Source organism: Arachis duranensis, chromosome 2 (genome assembly GCF_000817695.3).
Source record: "Arachis duranensis cultivar V14167 chromosome 2, aradu.V14167.gnm2.J7QH, whole genome shotgun sequence".
NCBI classification, from domain to species: domain Eukaryota; kingdom Viridiplantae; phylum Streptophyta; class Magnoliopsida; order Fabales; family Fabaceae; genus Arachis; species Arachis duranensis.
The window spans coordinates 11,428,962-11,448,203 of record NC_029773.3 but is presented as its reverse complement, the minus strand read 5'-3'; the positions used below and the strand labels follow the sequence as shown (position 1 = coordinate 11,448,203).

At 35.9% G+C, this 19,242-nt stretch overlaps 1 protein-coding gene across 1 annotated transcript; it reads right to left on the bottom strand.

Moving 5' to 3' along the window:
• Window positions 1-3,929: 3,929 nt before the first annotated feature.
• Window positions 3,930-19,236, bottom strand: LOC107473443 (uncharacterized). Its single transcript, XM_016092996.3, has 2 exons — window positions 19,135-19,236; window positions 3,930-6,172 (listed from the first exon to the last, which is right to left on the bottom strand). Exon 2 carries the CDS (start codon window positions 6,114-6,116, stop codon window positions 4,458-4,460), a length of 1,659 nt encoding a protein of 552 aa, XP_015948482.1. The 5' UTR covers window positions 6,117-6,172; window positions 19,135-19,236; the 3' UTR covers window positions 3,930-4,457.
• Window positions 19,237-19,242: the final 6 nt, after the last annotated feature.

Sequence of the window (19,242 nt, the reverse complement as noted above, 5' to 3'; positions counted from 1 at the left end):
TGAGATTGATTTCAGGAGCCAAACGTCGAGGTGCCTGTTTTACTGGTCAAGAAAACGACTTCAATGGCAATAGATGTTCCACTAAAAAAGATCGAGAACAGGCATTTCATCATAATCCCAAGTAAAGCAATCTTTGTACTCAATCAAAAGATTAATTAGACTCGCTTGAAATTCTTCACTAATATTTTTGCAAATATAAGTAGGTCTTAATCACCATTGAGTTCTAAATTAATTTCTTCAAGAGGATCTTGGGACTCGAATCCCTTTTCGATATGATCATCATTAAGTGAAGTTTTTTCGAAACCCAATGACTCCAGATCATAAACACAATCGAAAGAAAGATCAACTGATTATGAAGAAAAACAAACTTTATTGATATCAATAGCCAAACCGGCTATCGAGTCACTTACAAAGCAAGAATCTAAGGATATATCGACACAAGGCTGGCTAATAACACTAGACCTAGGAATGAAAATACATGCTACAGAACATAAATTATTATCATATTCAATTTTGGGAATCAAAATTGTGCTAGAAATTGAAATTGCTGAATTAAAATCTCTATTTGACTCCACTTCATCAGAAGAATCATAACTAGAAAAAGAAAAACAAGTTGTAGAATCAAAACTACTTATATAATTTTTTATAAGAAAATAAATAGCTCAACACATCCTGATCATTAGCCATGTCAAAACATGATTGAACTACCTAGTATGAAAATAATTACTCCCACCCTGTAGGAGTATAGTCGAGTTTTGGGTGTCGAAACTTCACATTAAGTCCTTCTGAAGTTAAAAAACAGCCTTCACAGTTGTAGTAATTAAGCATCCTATCGACATTAAGAGATTTCAATTTATCATTATAAACTTTGAAATTGACATGCATATGCTCAACATAAAGACTTGCATCTGCATTTATCACTTTAGATTTTCCTTTATCAGTCCAAAGAAGAATGCTTTGGTGAATAGTCGAAGGTAGAAATCCAACACCATAGGTCCAATCAGAGCAAAGTAAAGCATTATAACTAGCCTTTGAAGAAACCACCACAAAAATAGTGGTTCGAGATGAAGAACCAACCTACACTTGGAGAGTTACCAAATCTTTTGCAGGTGTCGACACACCACTGTAGTTTGTTACCGAGATGTTAATGGGAATCATCATAATGCTTCCTCGCCTTGGTTATCATCCTTTCTGGCAACAAACTAATCGCTGCCCCCCGGTCGACCAACACCTTACTGACACATATGCCACTCATGAGGGTGCTAATATGTAGTGGTTGAAGGTGTGACCTTTGCTTTTCTATGGGCCTTTTAAAACAACCCAACTCCTCATCTTCACAAATGAAAGCAAAAGCTTCCTCATCTTCAAGATCATAATCCTCACTTGGATTTCCTTCATATTCCCCCAAATACTCTGTAGGAATAATAGAGATTGTGCTTACCATTTCCTCGTCACCTCATCGAAATACTCTTTATCGAGATCAGCCTCCTTTCTAATAGATTTGTCGGGAGCAACCTCAACAGTTTTTCCTTTACCAATCTTCATCGGAGAGGGTATTTCCTTGGGATAAGTCTCTCCGTTGGATGGCAAAACCACTTTGGTATGAACGGAGAGTGTTGCTCCTTTGATATTGGCTCTGTCGATACTGTTGTACTTCTCGATCACAGAACTCATGGCAGTTCTTAATCCACCGGACTCCCAATGCTTGCGAAAGAGCAAAGAAAGGTGAAAATTTCTCTTAAGGAGTTCAAGAACTTTGCCCCTCCTGGCATCGAGATGGATGCCTCTGAAAAACCTGCTCTTCTTTATTAGCCAATTCTTTTTTCATTCTTTCCGCCTCAAAAATAGACGCAGCTTCAACATCAAACACAACATTGCATTGAGGACATAAGGATACATCTCGATCTTTTAATTTCTGATGCATAAAAAATTCCAACATTCCTTCGCCTGCACCAGGATACACTGGTCAAACATTTTCTTTGAAATCCCCTAAGGCTGAATCAAACTCATGAGATGTAAAGCCAGTCGTGTTTATGCCCAAAAAAGAAGGTTTAACAAAATTTGCTCCTACATCGAAGGAATCAGTATCGACCTTCATCTCCTTTTTGTCATCATTGAACTTTAGTCTTCCTTCTATAATGGCGTCTTGAATCAAGTCCCTGAAACAAACACAATTGTTAGTCGAATGACTAGTTGCTTGATGAAATTCACAAATTGACAACAATGTCTTGCCTTATGGTAAAACCTATTGTTTATCTTTAAGTAACACATCAAATATCTGTTCCAATTTTGAAATATCAAAAATATAATTTTTTCCAATCTTATATTTCGAATCATTGGGTTTATCAACATTCACAATTTTCTTAAGTACAAAACAAACATAAGGTGGTCCTTTCTTTAATTCAGCCAAATCGACTTTAGAAAATTTGAAATTGGACTCTTCACTTGATGACCCCATTTCAATATATGAAACCTTTTCTTTTCGAGCAAAAGGTTTGTTTTTGTACTTTCTTTTACTTTTAAACACTTCTTTTTCTTTATGAAGAATTTCTTCTTGTCGAACTCTTTCAACTAAATGTGCCAAATCAGGTATGTGTACATTTAGCAACTTCCGACACATATATAAAATTCTAAACCCATAGTTGCTAATTCTACTACCTCACTTTCAGGAAGAGAAACTTAGCATCGACTTCGAGCATTCTTAAATCGAATCATGAATTCATCAATTGACTTACCATCATCACGCTTCAAAGCCACTAGATCAATAATTGTTACATTCAGTTCACCCCTATAAAACTAAGCATGAAAAGTACTTTTCAACTGTGCCCAAGTAACAATCATATTAGGCCTTAAGTTTAAAATCCAAGTAAAAACATTCTTTGTTAAAGAAGAAGGAAAAAAATTTATTTTTAAATTTCATCATTTGCTAAATTTCCTAACTCAACCATGTATTGAGTAACATGCGAATTTTGTTATTTTTTTAGGATTCTTCACACCCCTTGGCACCTCTACCATATGTACAACAGTAAGGAACGCAGAAACAAAATATGGTCGATTCATAAAATTTACATTGATACCGACCCTATTAAGAACGTCTTCGACGTTCCTAGTTACCTCGTTGATTATCGCGCATCATAGCCAACACATTATCGGCATTCTGGTTTCGTCAAACTATATGAGGAATATTCCCATCGAGATTCACATCATTTATATCTCTAGGATTATTCCCTAAATCTTCAGGTTTTACCTTTACATTTTAAAGATCACCTTCATCATAATCGACAATCCAAGCAATTTGTTCAACTTGCCTAGCCGAATTCTCGATGTCGATCCCACCTGATGTATGCGACGTTAATTCTGCAGAAGTTTGTGCAACTATTATGGGGACATCACAGATGACCCAACATTGCTATTTGAAACTTCATCGGCTATATTAATAACTTTGCTATTTTGAAGTTGCATAAACTAAATCATTTGTTTAAGAATAGCAAAAGATTTTCGACACACTTTATAAACTGTTTCACCGGGCGTGCCAATTTGTTATGCCAATTTTTAGCAAAATCGTGGTTGGTTCGATATCTAATAGTTGGGAGCGAAATCTACTCCTCTTTATGAGTGCCAATTTTCAATTGTGCACCAAAGATTTATTTTTTGAACAAATAAAGAAAGAAAAAACTTGACATGAAAGGTAAAATTAAAGGGTTTGGAATGAAAAAAAATGCAGAAAGCAAAATAAATGACTTTAAATTTAAAATAAGCAATAAAATGCCTTCAACATGATCAAAGAATTTTAAATTCAAATACAATAAAAAAACATTAAAAAAGAAAAGAAAGGAAAGCTTTTTTGCAAAAGAAAAATAAACTTGCAAGGAAAGGTAAATTTACAAGAAATCTAAAAGAAATGCAAAAACATGGAAGAAACTCTACAGAAAATGAAGCTCTAAGCAAACTCAGAAAGTCACTGGGAATATGAGAGTAAGAGAGTGTTTTCTGAAGTAGAATTCCAACCTTCGTTCCTTCCAAGCCTTGTCTATTTATAGAACAATTCGACTAATCCCATAGTGCCAGATCTCCCCTTTAAACAAATGCAAGATTACGGTTCCTGCTAAATGCAAAGTCGAGTAACTGCTACTTCCATACAACCTGTCTTTGATCTTGATACTTTAAATCTGTTGATTTCATCCTTCGACAACTTCAAATGAATTGAAGCCCTTGTCATCGATTCCCCTCTCCTTGACTCAACCATCCGATCGATTCGGTCGGTCGAAAATATTCGACCAACAACATTACAACATACCACGCAAAACAAAAAAGACAAAGAAAACCTTACATGACAACAAAAAATTTTTTTCTTCCACAATATTGGGTGCAAACCTTACTTATTGTGGTGAGGATGTCACTTTATAGTTTGACCTTAATATTTAGTAACTACATACTTGATCAGACTAATATGAATTTCACTTCACAGGATGTATAGTATACCATGTTTGGAGATAAGTAAGAACCAATGCAAACACAGCAGCAAAAAAGGTAATGTAAGACCATGGGATATTGAAGTAAGTGCTGCGTAATTGAGCCACGCAAGTTTTCCATGTATTTCTGTAATGCTCATCGATTTGACGCTTGACTTCAACATATCTATTGTCATATTTATAGGCGTCGAAGAGTTGGGTTGGCAATATATGGCCTAGTTCATTGAAGAGTCTGGCCACTTCTTCATCACTTCCAAGCAAGTTTTGGAGGACACCTGCTGCTCTGAGCTCTTTCACATCCTCGGCATCATCAATCAAGGAATCCATCAGGATAAAGTACGAGCAGAATTCAAAGTTGCTAGAGAAGTCCGGACACAGTTCATATGCAATCAAGTTGCGAAAGAGATAAAGTGCTATATCATCAACTACAATCCCCGGAAGCATCAATTGTCCGCTAAACCAGTTGGAGGTGAAGGAAATGTTATCCCATTTCCATTCAGCTTTGCTTGTTTTCACGCCAATACCCGCTTTTCTAAGATCCCCTATGTTCTTGTATGTATGCCAAGAATGCGCTTCTCGGAGAGATCGAAATGCCTTTCTTAATTTTGATGGAACAAGCGTATCAAGGAGTGATGGCCAAAATACCTTTTTGCCAGGTGAAACATCAAGTTGGGATTTTCCTGTACAAGAGTAATATGAGCGAATATAGTCCAGTAGATGATTTGATTCTTGGTGATCATGTTTGGGAAGGGAGGATAACTCTTCTCTCTTCTTTGGTTGGCCCACCAATAGAAAATTGAAGAGTGAGTCACCCAACTGGAGTGCACAATCATCCGTTAGTAACTCCAACAACTCCATTGGAAGTTGGTTTTCCAACAAGATAATATCTCTCCATATATACATCAACTGGTCAAGCTTTAGCATCAAGAGTTCTGGTTTCTTATCATTAGCGGTGTCCATGAAATAGAGTAAAGCACATCCATCCACAAACAACATCTTCTCTAGTTCCTCATCGATGTACATTTCAACCACGTCCTTCCTGAACTGTTTCCTCAATTTCGGAAGGTGTCCTTTTACAATTTTGTACAGAAACAATTTTGCCTCTTCATGTTGCATACCTTTTTCTTTGGCTACTTGCTCAATATAATGGAATGCCCAATGGTATTTGAATCGTTGTCCAAGGCCCAGCTGGGGATCCTCATTCTGCCGATGGTGATGGATGGGACCAAATGATATCATCTTGGGTGAACAGTACCTATCAAAGTTGAGATTTTGATGCAAAAAGATGGGAACCTTTTGGATCTTGGACCAGCGAGATGCACATTCAATTGCTACTTCCAAATTTGGCAGCTCAACACTTAACCGTGGAGAATCAGGAGTAATCGGAACATTCAAGTCCTCTTGGGAAATCTCAGGAGCCGGTTGAATTTCTGAATCATGAATATCTGATTCCCCTGACACAATCTCTGTGCCATTCACATTCTCAGAATAGGAAATGTTGGTATCTGATTTAGCACGGGCAATCCTAGGATCCACATCTTTACTAGGTGCGACCTCGGCATCTGATTTCGCTCGGGCAATCTTAATGCCAGCAGCATCAACACTCCCAGGGGCAATCTTGGTAATGCCCAATTCTAAATCCATTCTCCGATGGCTATTAGTTGAGTGCAACAAATCAAATATATTAATAATAGAGATCCCTGCAGAGATAAAGTCCATTTTAGTCATTCAAATTTGTTTGATGAGTGAATTTAGTCTCTGATTTTTTTAAAGAATCAACTAAATCTCCCACTTTTAAAAACACAATTCCTACTAGTCTTTGCCTAAACTTCCATCTTACATTTTAGTGTAATCCTGAGTTAAAGGTTACATGAGCATTTTTAATTGTGGTCAATAAGATATCCAAAATTGGTTTATTTGTCTTAATTAGCTTCTGTCAATTTTAATTTAATTAAGCTTAATAAACTATTTTCTGATACTGTATTCATCATAATTTAAATATGTCAACATCAAGTAGTTGCTACAGTATTAAAATGACATTTAAGTGTGTTTATATTAGCACTACATAATGATGAGAAATGATGGGAAAGAAATAGCGAGTCTAATTTTTTTTTAAATGAAAAATCTAATTATCCTTCTTCTAACTTTATAAAAATTACAATAATAAAATATTTAAAAAATAATATTCAATATTTTATATAATTAGATTCAAAATATTCATTAAGAAGCTAAATTTGAAATTATTGAATTCAAGTCTATGTCTTTTGTGTAAATATAAAACCAAATTATATCACGTAAAAATTAGGAATTTAATTACACGCGTATTTTGTTTAACTTTCTATATAAATTGAATAAATTAAATTTGATTAACACTTTTTTAATATAAATTGAATCAATTGAATTCGATATAGCATGTAGGAGTAATATAAATAGATACAGCATGATTTGATTTGCTACATGAATGGCTTTTTAACCATGCAGACCATGGTAAATCGAAACAATTCAATTTGAATTACACGAGGTTATGGCACATGGTAAATCAAATTTATTGATTTTGATTTAGTAGAGTTTACGTCCATGGTAGATCAAATTTAATAACTTCGATTTAGTGGAATGCAGGGGTTCAATATAAATCGAATCCAATTAATTCGATTTAGTGTTGGTATGCTCTATATAAAAATTCGAATTCAGTTGATACGATTTACAATCATAATTCCCTCCTCCCTAAAAACTCCATGTGAGAGGGAAATTTGAGAGCAAAAGTTCAAAACTCAAAGATGGAGGACAACCCGAATCGTATTTACCGATTGGACGAAGTTGCCCATATTGCTAATAGTATCACTGAAGATGTGAGTAAATGAAATTTTTTTTCTACAAATTAGATTAAAAATATTAGCAATATTTAGTTACTAGTATTTAATGATAAATATTAGTTCGAGCAGTGATTAGCAATTTTGTTAAATTTTCTAAATTAGAAATACTAATGGTAGTAGTGATTTAGATTTATCTGAACATTGATTTAGTGGGAATTTGATTTCTATTAATAAGGTTAGAATAGTATGATGGTGAAAACTAATTCAATTTTGCATGTATGTTATAATTGGACCTTAATATTTTGGTTTAATTACTCTGTTGGTCTCTATAGTTTTACTAAATTTTTAATTAGGTTCGTATATTTTTTTTCTTTCAATTGGATCCCTATACTGCTTTTAATTTTGTAATTACATCCTTTTTATGTTAAAAATATTAAAATTAACATAATATTTTTATCAAAATACATGCGGTCAAAGATTTAATTAAGTTTTTAATTATAAATACTTTAATTTGCAAAGAAATATTCAGTTAACTCTAATATTTTTTACACTAGGAAGGACTTAATTACAAAATTAAAGCAGTGTAAGGACCTAATTGAAAGAAAAAAAGTATAGAGACCTAATTAAAAATTTGGTGAAACTATAGGGATCAACAAAGTAATTAAACCTAATATTTTAGGATAACATTGTCATCACTTTTGTTAAGAAGTGCTTAATATAATTTAAGATTAAGATTTAGGCTATTGTTTAATTTTTTACAATAGGGCATGAATAATTTAAAATTATTTTGATGTAGTTATTTGCTAATTATGTAAGGTTTTTATGGTTCTTAGTAAATTTTTTTACCATTATGCAGCCGACCCGATGTATTTTTAGCACGAGAAAGCAGTATGATATGCCCCTGGACGACCGGATCATACCATACCTGCAGATTGTCGGATTATACTACCTTGCGAGACTCAATGACTACTGGTTTAGACTGGACGAGCCGTTAGTTAGCGCTTTTATAGAGAGAGGAGTCCGGAGATGCACACTTTTCATATCTCATTCAAGGAGTGCACCATCACATTACAAGACATGGCATACAAACTAGGCTTTCCCATTGACAGTGACTATGTCAGTGGATGTCTGACAGACTTCGAGACCTATATTGAGGGCAGCCGACCTGCCTGGACTTGGTTCGAGGAGCTACTCGATGGGTTACCTCCTGTAGACTATTGACAAGTTCCCCGTGAAGTGCACGTGGATCCAAGATGTAAATTCTGAGTAATTAGTGAATAATTAGTTAATAAATTAAGTATTAATTAAATAAATTAGAAAATAGAATTTTATACTTTAATGTGATAGAGAAAACTAAAACAAGAATATTGACACTAATTTTAAAAAAATTGACCCAAGATTGGGCCAAACCGGACGAACTGGGCCCAAGGACCAACCCAAGCCTCATCATATAAAGGATTCAGCCATCCTCCTTCCTCATTACATGAGTAACATTGAACCAAGAAGGGAGGGGATGCATATGGAGTTCAAACCCTAACGCCACTTTCAAACCAAGATATCTTCCTACTCCGAGCTCCGATTGCCGCATCATTTGCGGCCACATGACTGCAGCGTCGAGCTCTACAAAGCCCAGTAGTCAATTTGGTAAGAAATCCACGTTTTCCTTTTCAATTTTCCCTTCTCCAATTTCGAAACCCAATGTGAAATTATGTTAAATTTTGCATGATTTCGGTGTTTAGGTTCGAGTTAACCTGCGGGTATTATCGGGTTTAGCTTGTTTGAGCTGTGGGCCAGGTAAGAACCCTCCAACCTTTTGTGAGATGTTGATTTAGTGAACTCTATATTGATTATAGTGATAATTGTGATGTTAGATTGAAATTGGTTATCGGTTGGAGTTAATTTAAGAAATTGAAAGCTTGAGGATTAGCTTTGGAGGCTGGTATCGTTGGTGAGGGGGCTGGAGTTGTGGAGTTCGGAAATGCTTGAGGTGTTCCGGGTAATCAGAAAATCAACCAAGGTATGGTTTAGGTTTCGGGTATGTAATATATAATGTTCTGTGAAAACTTAGGCTAGTGACCCTAAGATAGGAAATGAATTGTGATGTTGTGTTGGTTGAGAATGATTATTATGTATGTGATTAGTGATTTGGGGAAGTTGAGATGGGTGCTTGTATGTGTAATGTGTGTAATTTGATATGAGTATGATGGTTTGATGATGATTGATGTAGGTTATAAAGCTAGAATGCTATATAATGATTGATGATGATTTTGTTGGTTAATTGAGAAATTGTGTATGAGATTATGTAAAATTGAGGTAAGGTTGATTCTAGTAGGATCTGGGGATTATAATGCTATAAATGGTATATTGTGGTGCTATTTATATAAGTGGACTGTAGGAATTAAGTTTGTTTTGATGAAAATAGAGGTTTATGCACTTTTGTGAAAAACTTATTTTTGGGCTGAACTTCGGTGAGCCATAACTTGGCTTTCGAACCCCCAAATTGTTTCAAACTTCTTTCATATGAAAATTGAATCCGTGAAGTTTACGCCGTTTGAAGAATGAATGAAAAATGTTTTAAGACGAAAAAGTTATGCGCATCAGAAGTTTGGAGGGCAAGGCTGAAATTCTGCAGCACTCAGCATTTTTGCTAACCTGCAGGTCTTGCGTACGCGACCACTGCACGCGGCGCGACCAACCTCTATGGGTTGGGCATCTCGCGTACGCGAGTAGGGTGCTTGCGTACGCGAGCAAGAAAACGCACGCCCACGCGTATGCGTGGCCGACGCGTACGCGTGTCCCCAATTTCAGCAAACATAAATTCCGTGTTTTAAAATTTAATTTCAAACCTCTAAAGTTCTATTTTCATTCCTTTGGCCCTAGATCTTGTTATTAAGCCTCGTAATAGGAGGAAATTAGAAAATGGTGGTAACTTGGAGATGAAGAAAGACTTTTAAAAGGTAATAAGTGGTTGGGGAAGATGGTATGTGATTGATAAGGATGACAAAAGTGGCATATAAGGCAAATAAGCGAGTAAAGTAACTTGGAGAATGTTGTATTAGACAATTGATGATGTTAATTAATGGAGAATGATGGGATGAGCTATGAGTTAATATTGAGAACGTAAATGTTATTTCTCAGCTAATGATTGAATATTATTGAGCTTGGGGTGCTGTCTTCACCATGTCAGCCGGGGATTTTTCCCGTAAATATTATTGAGTTTGGGGTGTTGTCTTTCCCATGTCAGCTTGGGGTGTTGTCTCCCCATGTCAGCTTGAGATCCTGCCCATGGTTATCATTGAGCTTGGGGTATTGTCTCCCCCATGTCAGCTTGGAATTCATTCCATGGTTAATTTCCACAGTTATCTACCAAGACATGTCGGGCTGGCTATATAATCGATAGTTGATATCAACATCCATAGGATAGATATTCATCATGTCCATATTGTTTGCTTTGTTTGCTATGCATTAACTGTATTATGCTAATTGATTATATTATGCTAACTGTTATATTTGCTATTTGCACTACTTGTTCCCTACTTGTGCTTGCATTTGTCTGTTTGTTTGCCTTTGTAACTTCACTAGAGATGGAGGAACGGAGGAAAGGCGGCAATATTTAGCTAGCTAAGTTTTAGTTAGATTTAAGGATACGGTTAAGTTTAGAAAGCCTTAGAGAATCACCCTGATTTATGTTTTCTGTCTTAGTTTCTTTAAGCTTTATAATCTGAGTGTCGGCGTTCTAGGATTGCCTCTGGTATTCTCAAGACCTTATATCTTACGTGTGTGGCACCTTTACCATACTGAGAACCTCTGATTCTCACCCCATACCGTGTTGTTGTTTTTCAGATGCAGGTCGAAAGGCTCCTCGATAGGCGTCTGGAGTTCTGCAGCGAAGTGTTTTCTGGGATGTTATTTGGGTCTATATTTATATATAATCTTATGTATTTAACTCTCCGACAACTTACTTTACTTTTGTACCTCTTAGAGATTTATGGAGAACTAGGGTTTTATGTTTATATTTTGGGCTTCGAGTTATGTATATAAGTATGTAAATATTCTTCGGCCAGCCTTAGCTTCGCAGGTTGAGTTAGGAGCTTGTTATTTTGTACTTTTGACCCTCTATTCCTAGTTTTTGTTATCTTATTTTTGTTAACCTTAGATTTCTTCGCACGCAAGTTTTCTGTTTACGTGAGCATTACGGCTTTAATTTTAAACTTTTCTTCAAGGCTCCTAGATATAAAACTTTTCAACTATATATATTAGAGGTCGTAATACCTCACCACCTCAGTTTTATGACTTAAGCATATGACTCTGTGTGGTAGGGTGTTACACAAGAGACATTCAGTGAGCTTTCTGAAGATGTAGATGAGGAGATTGTGAGGAGGTATGCAAGGGAGTACATCATGATGTTGTTGTCAACTCAGTTGTTTGGTGACAAGTCTGGGACACATCTTTATATCCAGTAGTTGCCTTATGTAGTTAGGCTAGAGGATTTGGGTAGATACAGCTGGATGTCCGTCGCTCTTGCATAGTTATATCGATGCATATGTCGTGTTGCCAACAGGAACGTCGTCAAATTGGTTGGTCCATTACAGCTACTTGAGTCATGGATCTTTTGATGTTTTCCAAGTTTAAGGCCTGATGGATTTGACATATTTCATTGGTCATTGGCGTTGAAGTATTTATGTTTCTTAAATGTGTTAAACCTGTTAATAATCGTGCTGTAACTCGTCATTATTAACCTAAAGTTTCAGATGGCATATGGTTGGGATATCAATCAACATTGAGCGAGAAAGGGCCCAGAGTAACGAATTGGAGGTTGAGGATCGACTTACTGTAGGCGAGAAATGTGTTACTGTAACTTTTTACATGCGTGTTTTATTCATATAGCTTTTAACTTTGAGATTCTTGTTGTTAAGTTATTGCCTTTAACATTATTTCCTTTTTACAATTCACATAGATGCCGTATAGCTCACACAAAATTGTTCAGATAGTGCATCTTGAGATACTAAAACCTTAATTTAAAATTTAATGTTATATGGATAATTATAATATTAAAAAATATATTTAGTATTACTATCTGTTAATTTATTAGTAAATATAAATTAATATATATAATTAATATTGCATAGAAGGGATTAAAAAATAAACATGAGGGTAAAGTTTTATAGAGTAATTGTAAGTATATAATATTGCTACATTTATAAATTGATGCATTAGGTAAAAAAAAGTGTTGCCTAATCATTTAAATGATATAACTTAGGTAAAGTGAGAAGCGTAGTCTTTGGTGTCTAGAAGAATCATTTTAAAAGCGTAGTCTATTTCTTTTTTAAAAAGTATAACTTTAGATACAGAAAAATGATGTCTTTGAGAATAGACTACAACTGCATAGATAATTTTTACTAAAGCGCAATGTTCTGAAAATCGGACCGGACCGGCCGGTTCGACCGGTTTAACCACGAACCGGCGATGCAAACGGTCCGGTCCTCCTACAGAAACCGTCCTGAAAAGAACCGGCAACGAACTGGCGAACCGGTAACCGGCCGGTTCTGCCTAAACGACGTCGTTTCATTATCTAATATAAAAAAAGAACCCCTTAACCCGACCCGACCCGACCCGAAGAGCACCCTGACCCGGTGACCCCAAGCACCCCCCGTTTCTTCCCCCGAATCCCTAATTCTGTGTGTTGTTCATCTTCGTGAGAGAAGAGAACAGAGAATGAGAGAAGACTGAAGCTGAACCCTCCACGCCCGAACCCTAGCCTGCCACCGCCCCCTCCTTCGTCGCCGCGGTCACCGGTCAACAACGCAACCGCCGTCGCCTGGTCGTCAGCCCAAGTAACCCTCCTTCTTCGCCTGGTTCCCTGCCCAGTAGCCAGCCGTCTGCCTCGTCTTCATCTGCCCCGTCCCATCGTCTTCATCGTCGCACGGTGAGTAACTCGTCTCTGCTCATCTTTGTTCTTCACTTCTTTGCCTCTGTGAACTTCGACTTGCCTCTGTGAACTGACTTCCTCTGCTCATCTTTGTTCTTTGCCTCTGTGAACTTCTTTGTTAGTAACCTGATTTGTAGCTCAATTTCTGTTTGTTAGTAACTTGGTTTGCAGCTCAAATTCTGTTTCTTGGTAACTTGGTTTGCAGCTCAATTTCTGTGTGTTGCTCAATTTGTGTTTGTAGTTCAATTTGTGTTTGTAGTTCAATTTCTGTGTGTTGCTCAAATTTCTGTTTTGTAGCTCAAATTTGTTACTGTTTTGTACTTTGTTAATGCTGGAAACTAACTCGGTTTTGCATATTTGTTGACTGGCTGAATTTCTCAAATTTGTTCTGCATAATTGTTAATGTTCATTGTGTAGATAGAATTGTTAATGTTTATTGCTGTGGCTGTTTTTAATTTCATATATGTTTTATTAATTTTAGTTATGGAAGATAGTATTAATCAAGAAGCAACTGCTGATAACAATGATTCTGTGAATAATAACATGCCTGCCGATACTCCTATTTCGAATGATGCTGCTAATCCTAATTCCCGTAGTGCTAACGATAGTCAGTTACAAGGTTCTTCGAACCTTAGGGGAAAAACAGATTTAGCTTGGAAATATGTTGCTCTACAAACAGTGAATGGAAAACCACAGTATCAATGTTTATTTTGTCTACAAGTTTTCAATGGAGGTGGAATTCACAGGATGAAGAAACATCTAGCAAAGATTACCGGAGACATGAAAAAATGTCCTAAAGTTCCATATGATGTGGAAAAACAGATGGAAAGTTTGTTGAAAGATATTCAGGCCAGCAAAAAGAAAAGAAAAGTAAGTTTTGGTGAAGAGGGTGGTGATGAGGTAGAGGATGCAATTGATGAGGCAATCCAAGAAGAACAGGAACAGCAGCGTACCTCGAATCAGCAAGGAGTTGGAGGCGATCCAAAGAAAAAAGCCAAAGTCATTCCTCCTATGTTTGCACCAAGAACAACTCCAGGAGCTCAACCAAGTATTAAGAGTGTTTTGCAAAACAAAGAGGCGATACACGAGGTTGATAAACGATTTGCTCGGTGGCTTTTGGATTGTAAAATTCCATTTAATGCTGTGATGTCGCCATATTTCCAAGATACGTTGGATGGTGTTGCTGGTATTGGACCTGGTTACAAGGGGCCTTCTTATGATAAGTTAAGGGTTCATTTGTTGGCTGATCTTAAAAGAGAAAGTCAAATGCTAGTTGATAGTTGTAGGAGTGCATGGAAGGAAACTGGATGTACCCTCATGACTGATGGTTGGACAAATCAAAGACAAAGGACGTTAATCAATTTCTTGGTGTATTGTTCTAAAGGTTTGTGCTTTGTGAAATCAATAGATGCTTCCAGTATGGTAAAAAATGCTTCACACTTGTGTACTTTGTTTTTTGAGGTGATTGAATGGATTGGCCCAAATAATATTGTGCATGTTGTGACTGACAATGCGGCCAATTATGTTGCTGCTGGTAGGCTTATCAATAGAAAATATGATAATATCTATTGGTCACCATGTGCTGCTCATTGCCTTAATCTTATTTTAAAAGATATAAGCAGCATGGCGCATATTTCTAACCTTGCAACTCGTGCTTCAAAGATCACAGTATTTGTGTACAATTATACGGTTTTCTTATCTTGGCTAAGACAAAGACCTCATTGGAGAGAAATTGTACGTCCTGGTGCAACCCGGTTTGCAACTGTGTTTATTATATTGAAGAGCATCTTTGACCGTAAAAAGGAGTGCTACTGGCGGTGGTAGTAGTGGTCTTTATGCTGCATCTCTTTCTTCTGCTGATCAGGGTGGGAATGAAGGTGAAAATCATCCTACCGAAGCAGATTTGCAACAAGTTCTTGCGGATTTTGATTGATAAACCATGATATTGGGATTTAATATTTAGATATGCTTTTATTACTATTTAACTTTTGAGTTTGGATTTTGATAAGATCATATGTATTTGGTTGATGATATTTTATGTAGTATTTTAAATTTCGAAGATATTTTAAGATTTATATCAGACTATAATTATATTTTAGGATGTGTATTTATAATTTATTTATTATTCTACTCTAAACGGTTTTTCGGTTGAATCACCAGTTAAACCGGTTAGACCAATAAATCAATAAACCAGTAACTAGAGCGATTTGATGACCGGTCCAGTTTTCTGAAACTTGCTAAAGCGTCTCCATAATTAAATAAGTATAGCCTTTTCGTAATGGCATCATTTTTTGCAACTTTTAACTACACTACTTTTCAAGGATAGTTGAATTAGTGATTTTGTTGGAGTAAAATAATAATAAAAAAATCAGATTTCATGTTCAATTAATCTTCTTTCCAACATTCCTGTGTAGAAAAAACAAACAAATCTCGCCAACAAACAGCAACACTCCCAAGAAAAAAAAGAACAATCAAATAGAAAAATTATATTATGCAACTTTACTTATTCAAAATATTACTGCCTAAGATATTATAACCTTAAGCAATTTTAAGTATTTTCATGCATGAATAAATAAAGTAATAAACCATTTCATAAATATCATCATTACACAATCAAAATTTTAAATAAATATTAAATAATATTTCAAAAAGAACTTTTTCAATAACCAAAAAATATTATGCGAAACTCATTTCTCATATCAAATAAAAGTTTTGACGGTTAAATTTTTCGATTTCTAAGGCATAAAAAATCTTAACCAATAATTTTATAGCATTAATTAACAACTTGTTTTTGGTTTTTCCGTTATCAAAGGGATAGTTCGACTTCAATTTTAGTAAATGCACCAAATTGGGCTGACAACTTTTCAATTTTTTCCTCTTAATAAGTAATATTGTAATAATGTAAAATTTGTTTTTTTCATTTTTCATCATACTCCTTTAAATAAAGCCAAAAAAAAAACATATTTAAAAATTATTATAAAATAAAAAATACACTTAACAACATCACTGGATAAAAGGAAAGTTGAGAGAAATTTATTCCCATGTAATGGTTGCTGCACACATATGGTTTGCTGTCAAAAAGAGAAGATTGGTGATATAGAAACAAGTGATATTCCTATGAAAAAATATGATCCCAATATATTAATAGCAAAAGTTTTCGAGAAGTGAAGATCCTCGCGGATATCACTCCGAATGAGAATTCGAAGACGGAGAATTTTTTCTATGAAAATAGGATGGGAGACAATTTTTTCAAGGCAAACATGGAGAGTGGAGACCCAAACGGAAATCTCTGCCCGTCTCCGTTAGTCTTTGAAGTATATAATTTTTTTAATTGTCTTTGATAATTTATTTATACTATAGGTTTTTTAGTCTTTTCACAAGTCTTTTATATATAGGAAAAAATAATCATTTGTACTCATGAACTTTACGAACGCTAACACATACCTATCAAAGAAGAAAACTAATGTTGTATCCATTAAAGATGAGTTCCGTATGACAAAAGTACCAAAACCTTAAATTTGTGTTGACTTTTTAATAAAATTTCTAAATTACCCCACCCTTTATCTTCAACCCTGACCTTTCTTCTTCCCCAAATCTCAAACACCTTCATTGCCACCACATTAACCACCCTCTCTATTCTCTACTATTCCACTAACCACCATTGCCGCCATCTTTCCACGCCAATGAGGACGAAGACAACGACAAGGCCTCCAGACAATCCACCCGTTCCCATGCAACGCTACCACCCACCCGCCTGTTCCCAGCGCCACCGCAAGCCCACGCACAGATCACCTCTGCCTCAACATATTGGCAAGTTCAGAGTTCAAAGCCACTGGATTCAACCTCCAGCAACGCCGTTGCACAGAGATGCCGCAATGCCTCTCCGGCCAAGACCCCTGTCCAGTGCCGCCACAAGATGGAGAAGTTCTGAAAGTGATACTGAATCGAGATCCAACACGCAAGGTCCCTTCCTTATGTGCGATTCAACTCGTCCTATGTCCACTTCAAGCTCATGGACTCCATGGAGACAGGTCCTATGTTTACAACAGTACAAATTACAAATTTGTTATACGATTTTAGTATCATTATAAAATGTAAACAAAGTATTCATGGCAAGAAATAGAAAGAAAAAGTTGGATCAGTTAATTAACGAAGTTGAGCAAATCTCCTATAACTAATAACAAGGAGATGCAATTTTCAACCATTCAACATACGTTTTTTGTGATTCTTGAGGCATTTCATTTTACTCTTGGAGTTTTGCTACTAGATTGTGCAAGTTTGAATATTAACTAATAGATTTAAAATTTTGTTTCGATTGGTTGTTACTTGTTAGATCATAATTCATACCCAAATTGAACGAATTGAGTGTATTCATTGTTCAAATCCTCTCTGAAATCTCCAATCATATCTATCTTAGGATACTTGTCAAGTCAGAGAACACGACTCTGATAGCCACAACGGCGATGGAGGTGGCGTTGACCGTGACGAAGATAACAAGGGGTTTGGGGAAAGGGAAGATAGGGGGAGAGGGATCCAGTTGGAGAGGTTGTGTCGGCGATAAAGTTTCTTGGAGATGGATTCGTGAAGATAGAACATATAAAGATGAAAATGCCGTCATGGTGGCGGTGGTGGAGTAGCAGAGAAAAGAGAAGGTGGTTAAGGTAGTGGTAATGGAGTGATGTGAAAGTTTGAGATTTGGAAAAGAAGAGATGGTGGTGGAGTTGATGTTGAAGATAATGGTGGGAGTAATTCTGGAATTTTATTAAAATGTCAACATAAATTTAGGATTTGGATACCGTTGTCATACAGAATCTATCTTTGATTAGTACAACGTTAGTTTTCTTTTTCAGTGGACATTTTTTATCGTGCGTCAAGTTCACGGATACAGAGGTTATTTTTTCTATATATAGATAAGATAACAAACCCTAACCCCTTTAATTACTCTTCACTGCTGCGTCGTCACCTATTCCTTCTCCTATGCCCTCCCTTTCTCACTCATCATTACCGCGTTCCCCACATCGGCAGCCATCAGCCCTCACTACTCTGTCGTCTCCCTTCCCATAGCGTACCGTCGTTGTGCCCTCCCCTTCGTTCGCGTTCATCGTCGCTGTTCCATTCGCTCATGTCCTGTCTCTACTCCGTTGCTCGCATTCCATCTCTGCGCCGTCTCATTCACTCGCGTTCATCACCGCCCGTTTTGCTAGCGTCTCTTCTCTGCTCTGCCGTTCGTGTCCCGTCGCTACCCCGTCCCTTTGCTTGTGTTTGTCGTCGTTATTGTCCCTTCTCTTCCTCCTCCATTGAATTTGATTTGAGTTTGTTTGATTTTTTTGTTTTTACTTTTGTTTCTGTTCATGTTTGATTTCCTCTGTTTTTGTTTCTATTCTCTTTGATTCTCTGCCATAGTGATTGAATGTGTTTGTTTGCTGAATTTGATGTGAGTTTGTTGAATTTTTTTTGGGTCCACATTTGCTGAATTTGTGTAATTGTTTCTATTTGTCTATTTGATACCTCTATTTTTATGTTTGGATATTTTATACAAAAAAATTTATTTACCAATTATGTTTGCGTATAACTACATAAAAAAACTTTTATTTATTTATTACGTAAAAAATAATTTTTTTAAAAAAATATAAATAATAAATACATAATTAATAAATAAAAAATCTTCTAAAATGACCTCCAAACATAAAATTATTTTTAATTTTATAAAATATCTTTTAAAAAAATTATTAAATAAAAAAGACTTTCTAAAAATTACTTCCAAACAAGCCTTAAGTTCCTCAGTTAACAGATTAACAAATTATAACCAAGTTAACAATCAAGAATTAACAGATTCCTAATCAATATCATTAATCAGTTAATCAAATTATAACCCAATAAGACAATAACTGAATAAATAACAAAAATTAAAAAAACATACCTGAAAAGAAGGAGATCAAGCACGGCGAAGCAGTTACGCAGAGGAGGCGACGAGCCAGTGAAGGCAGTGAAGAGGGAGACTAAGAAGGTGAGCACCGGACAAGGACGC

Excerpts from the sequence above, each read along its gene's own strand:
- LOC107473443 (XM_016092996.3), bottom strand. The coding sequence starts at position 6,116 with ATGGATTTAGAATTGGGCATTACCAAGATTGCCCCTGGGAGTGTTGAT.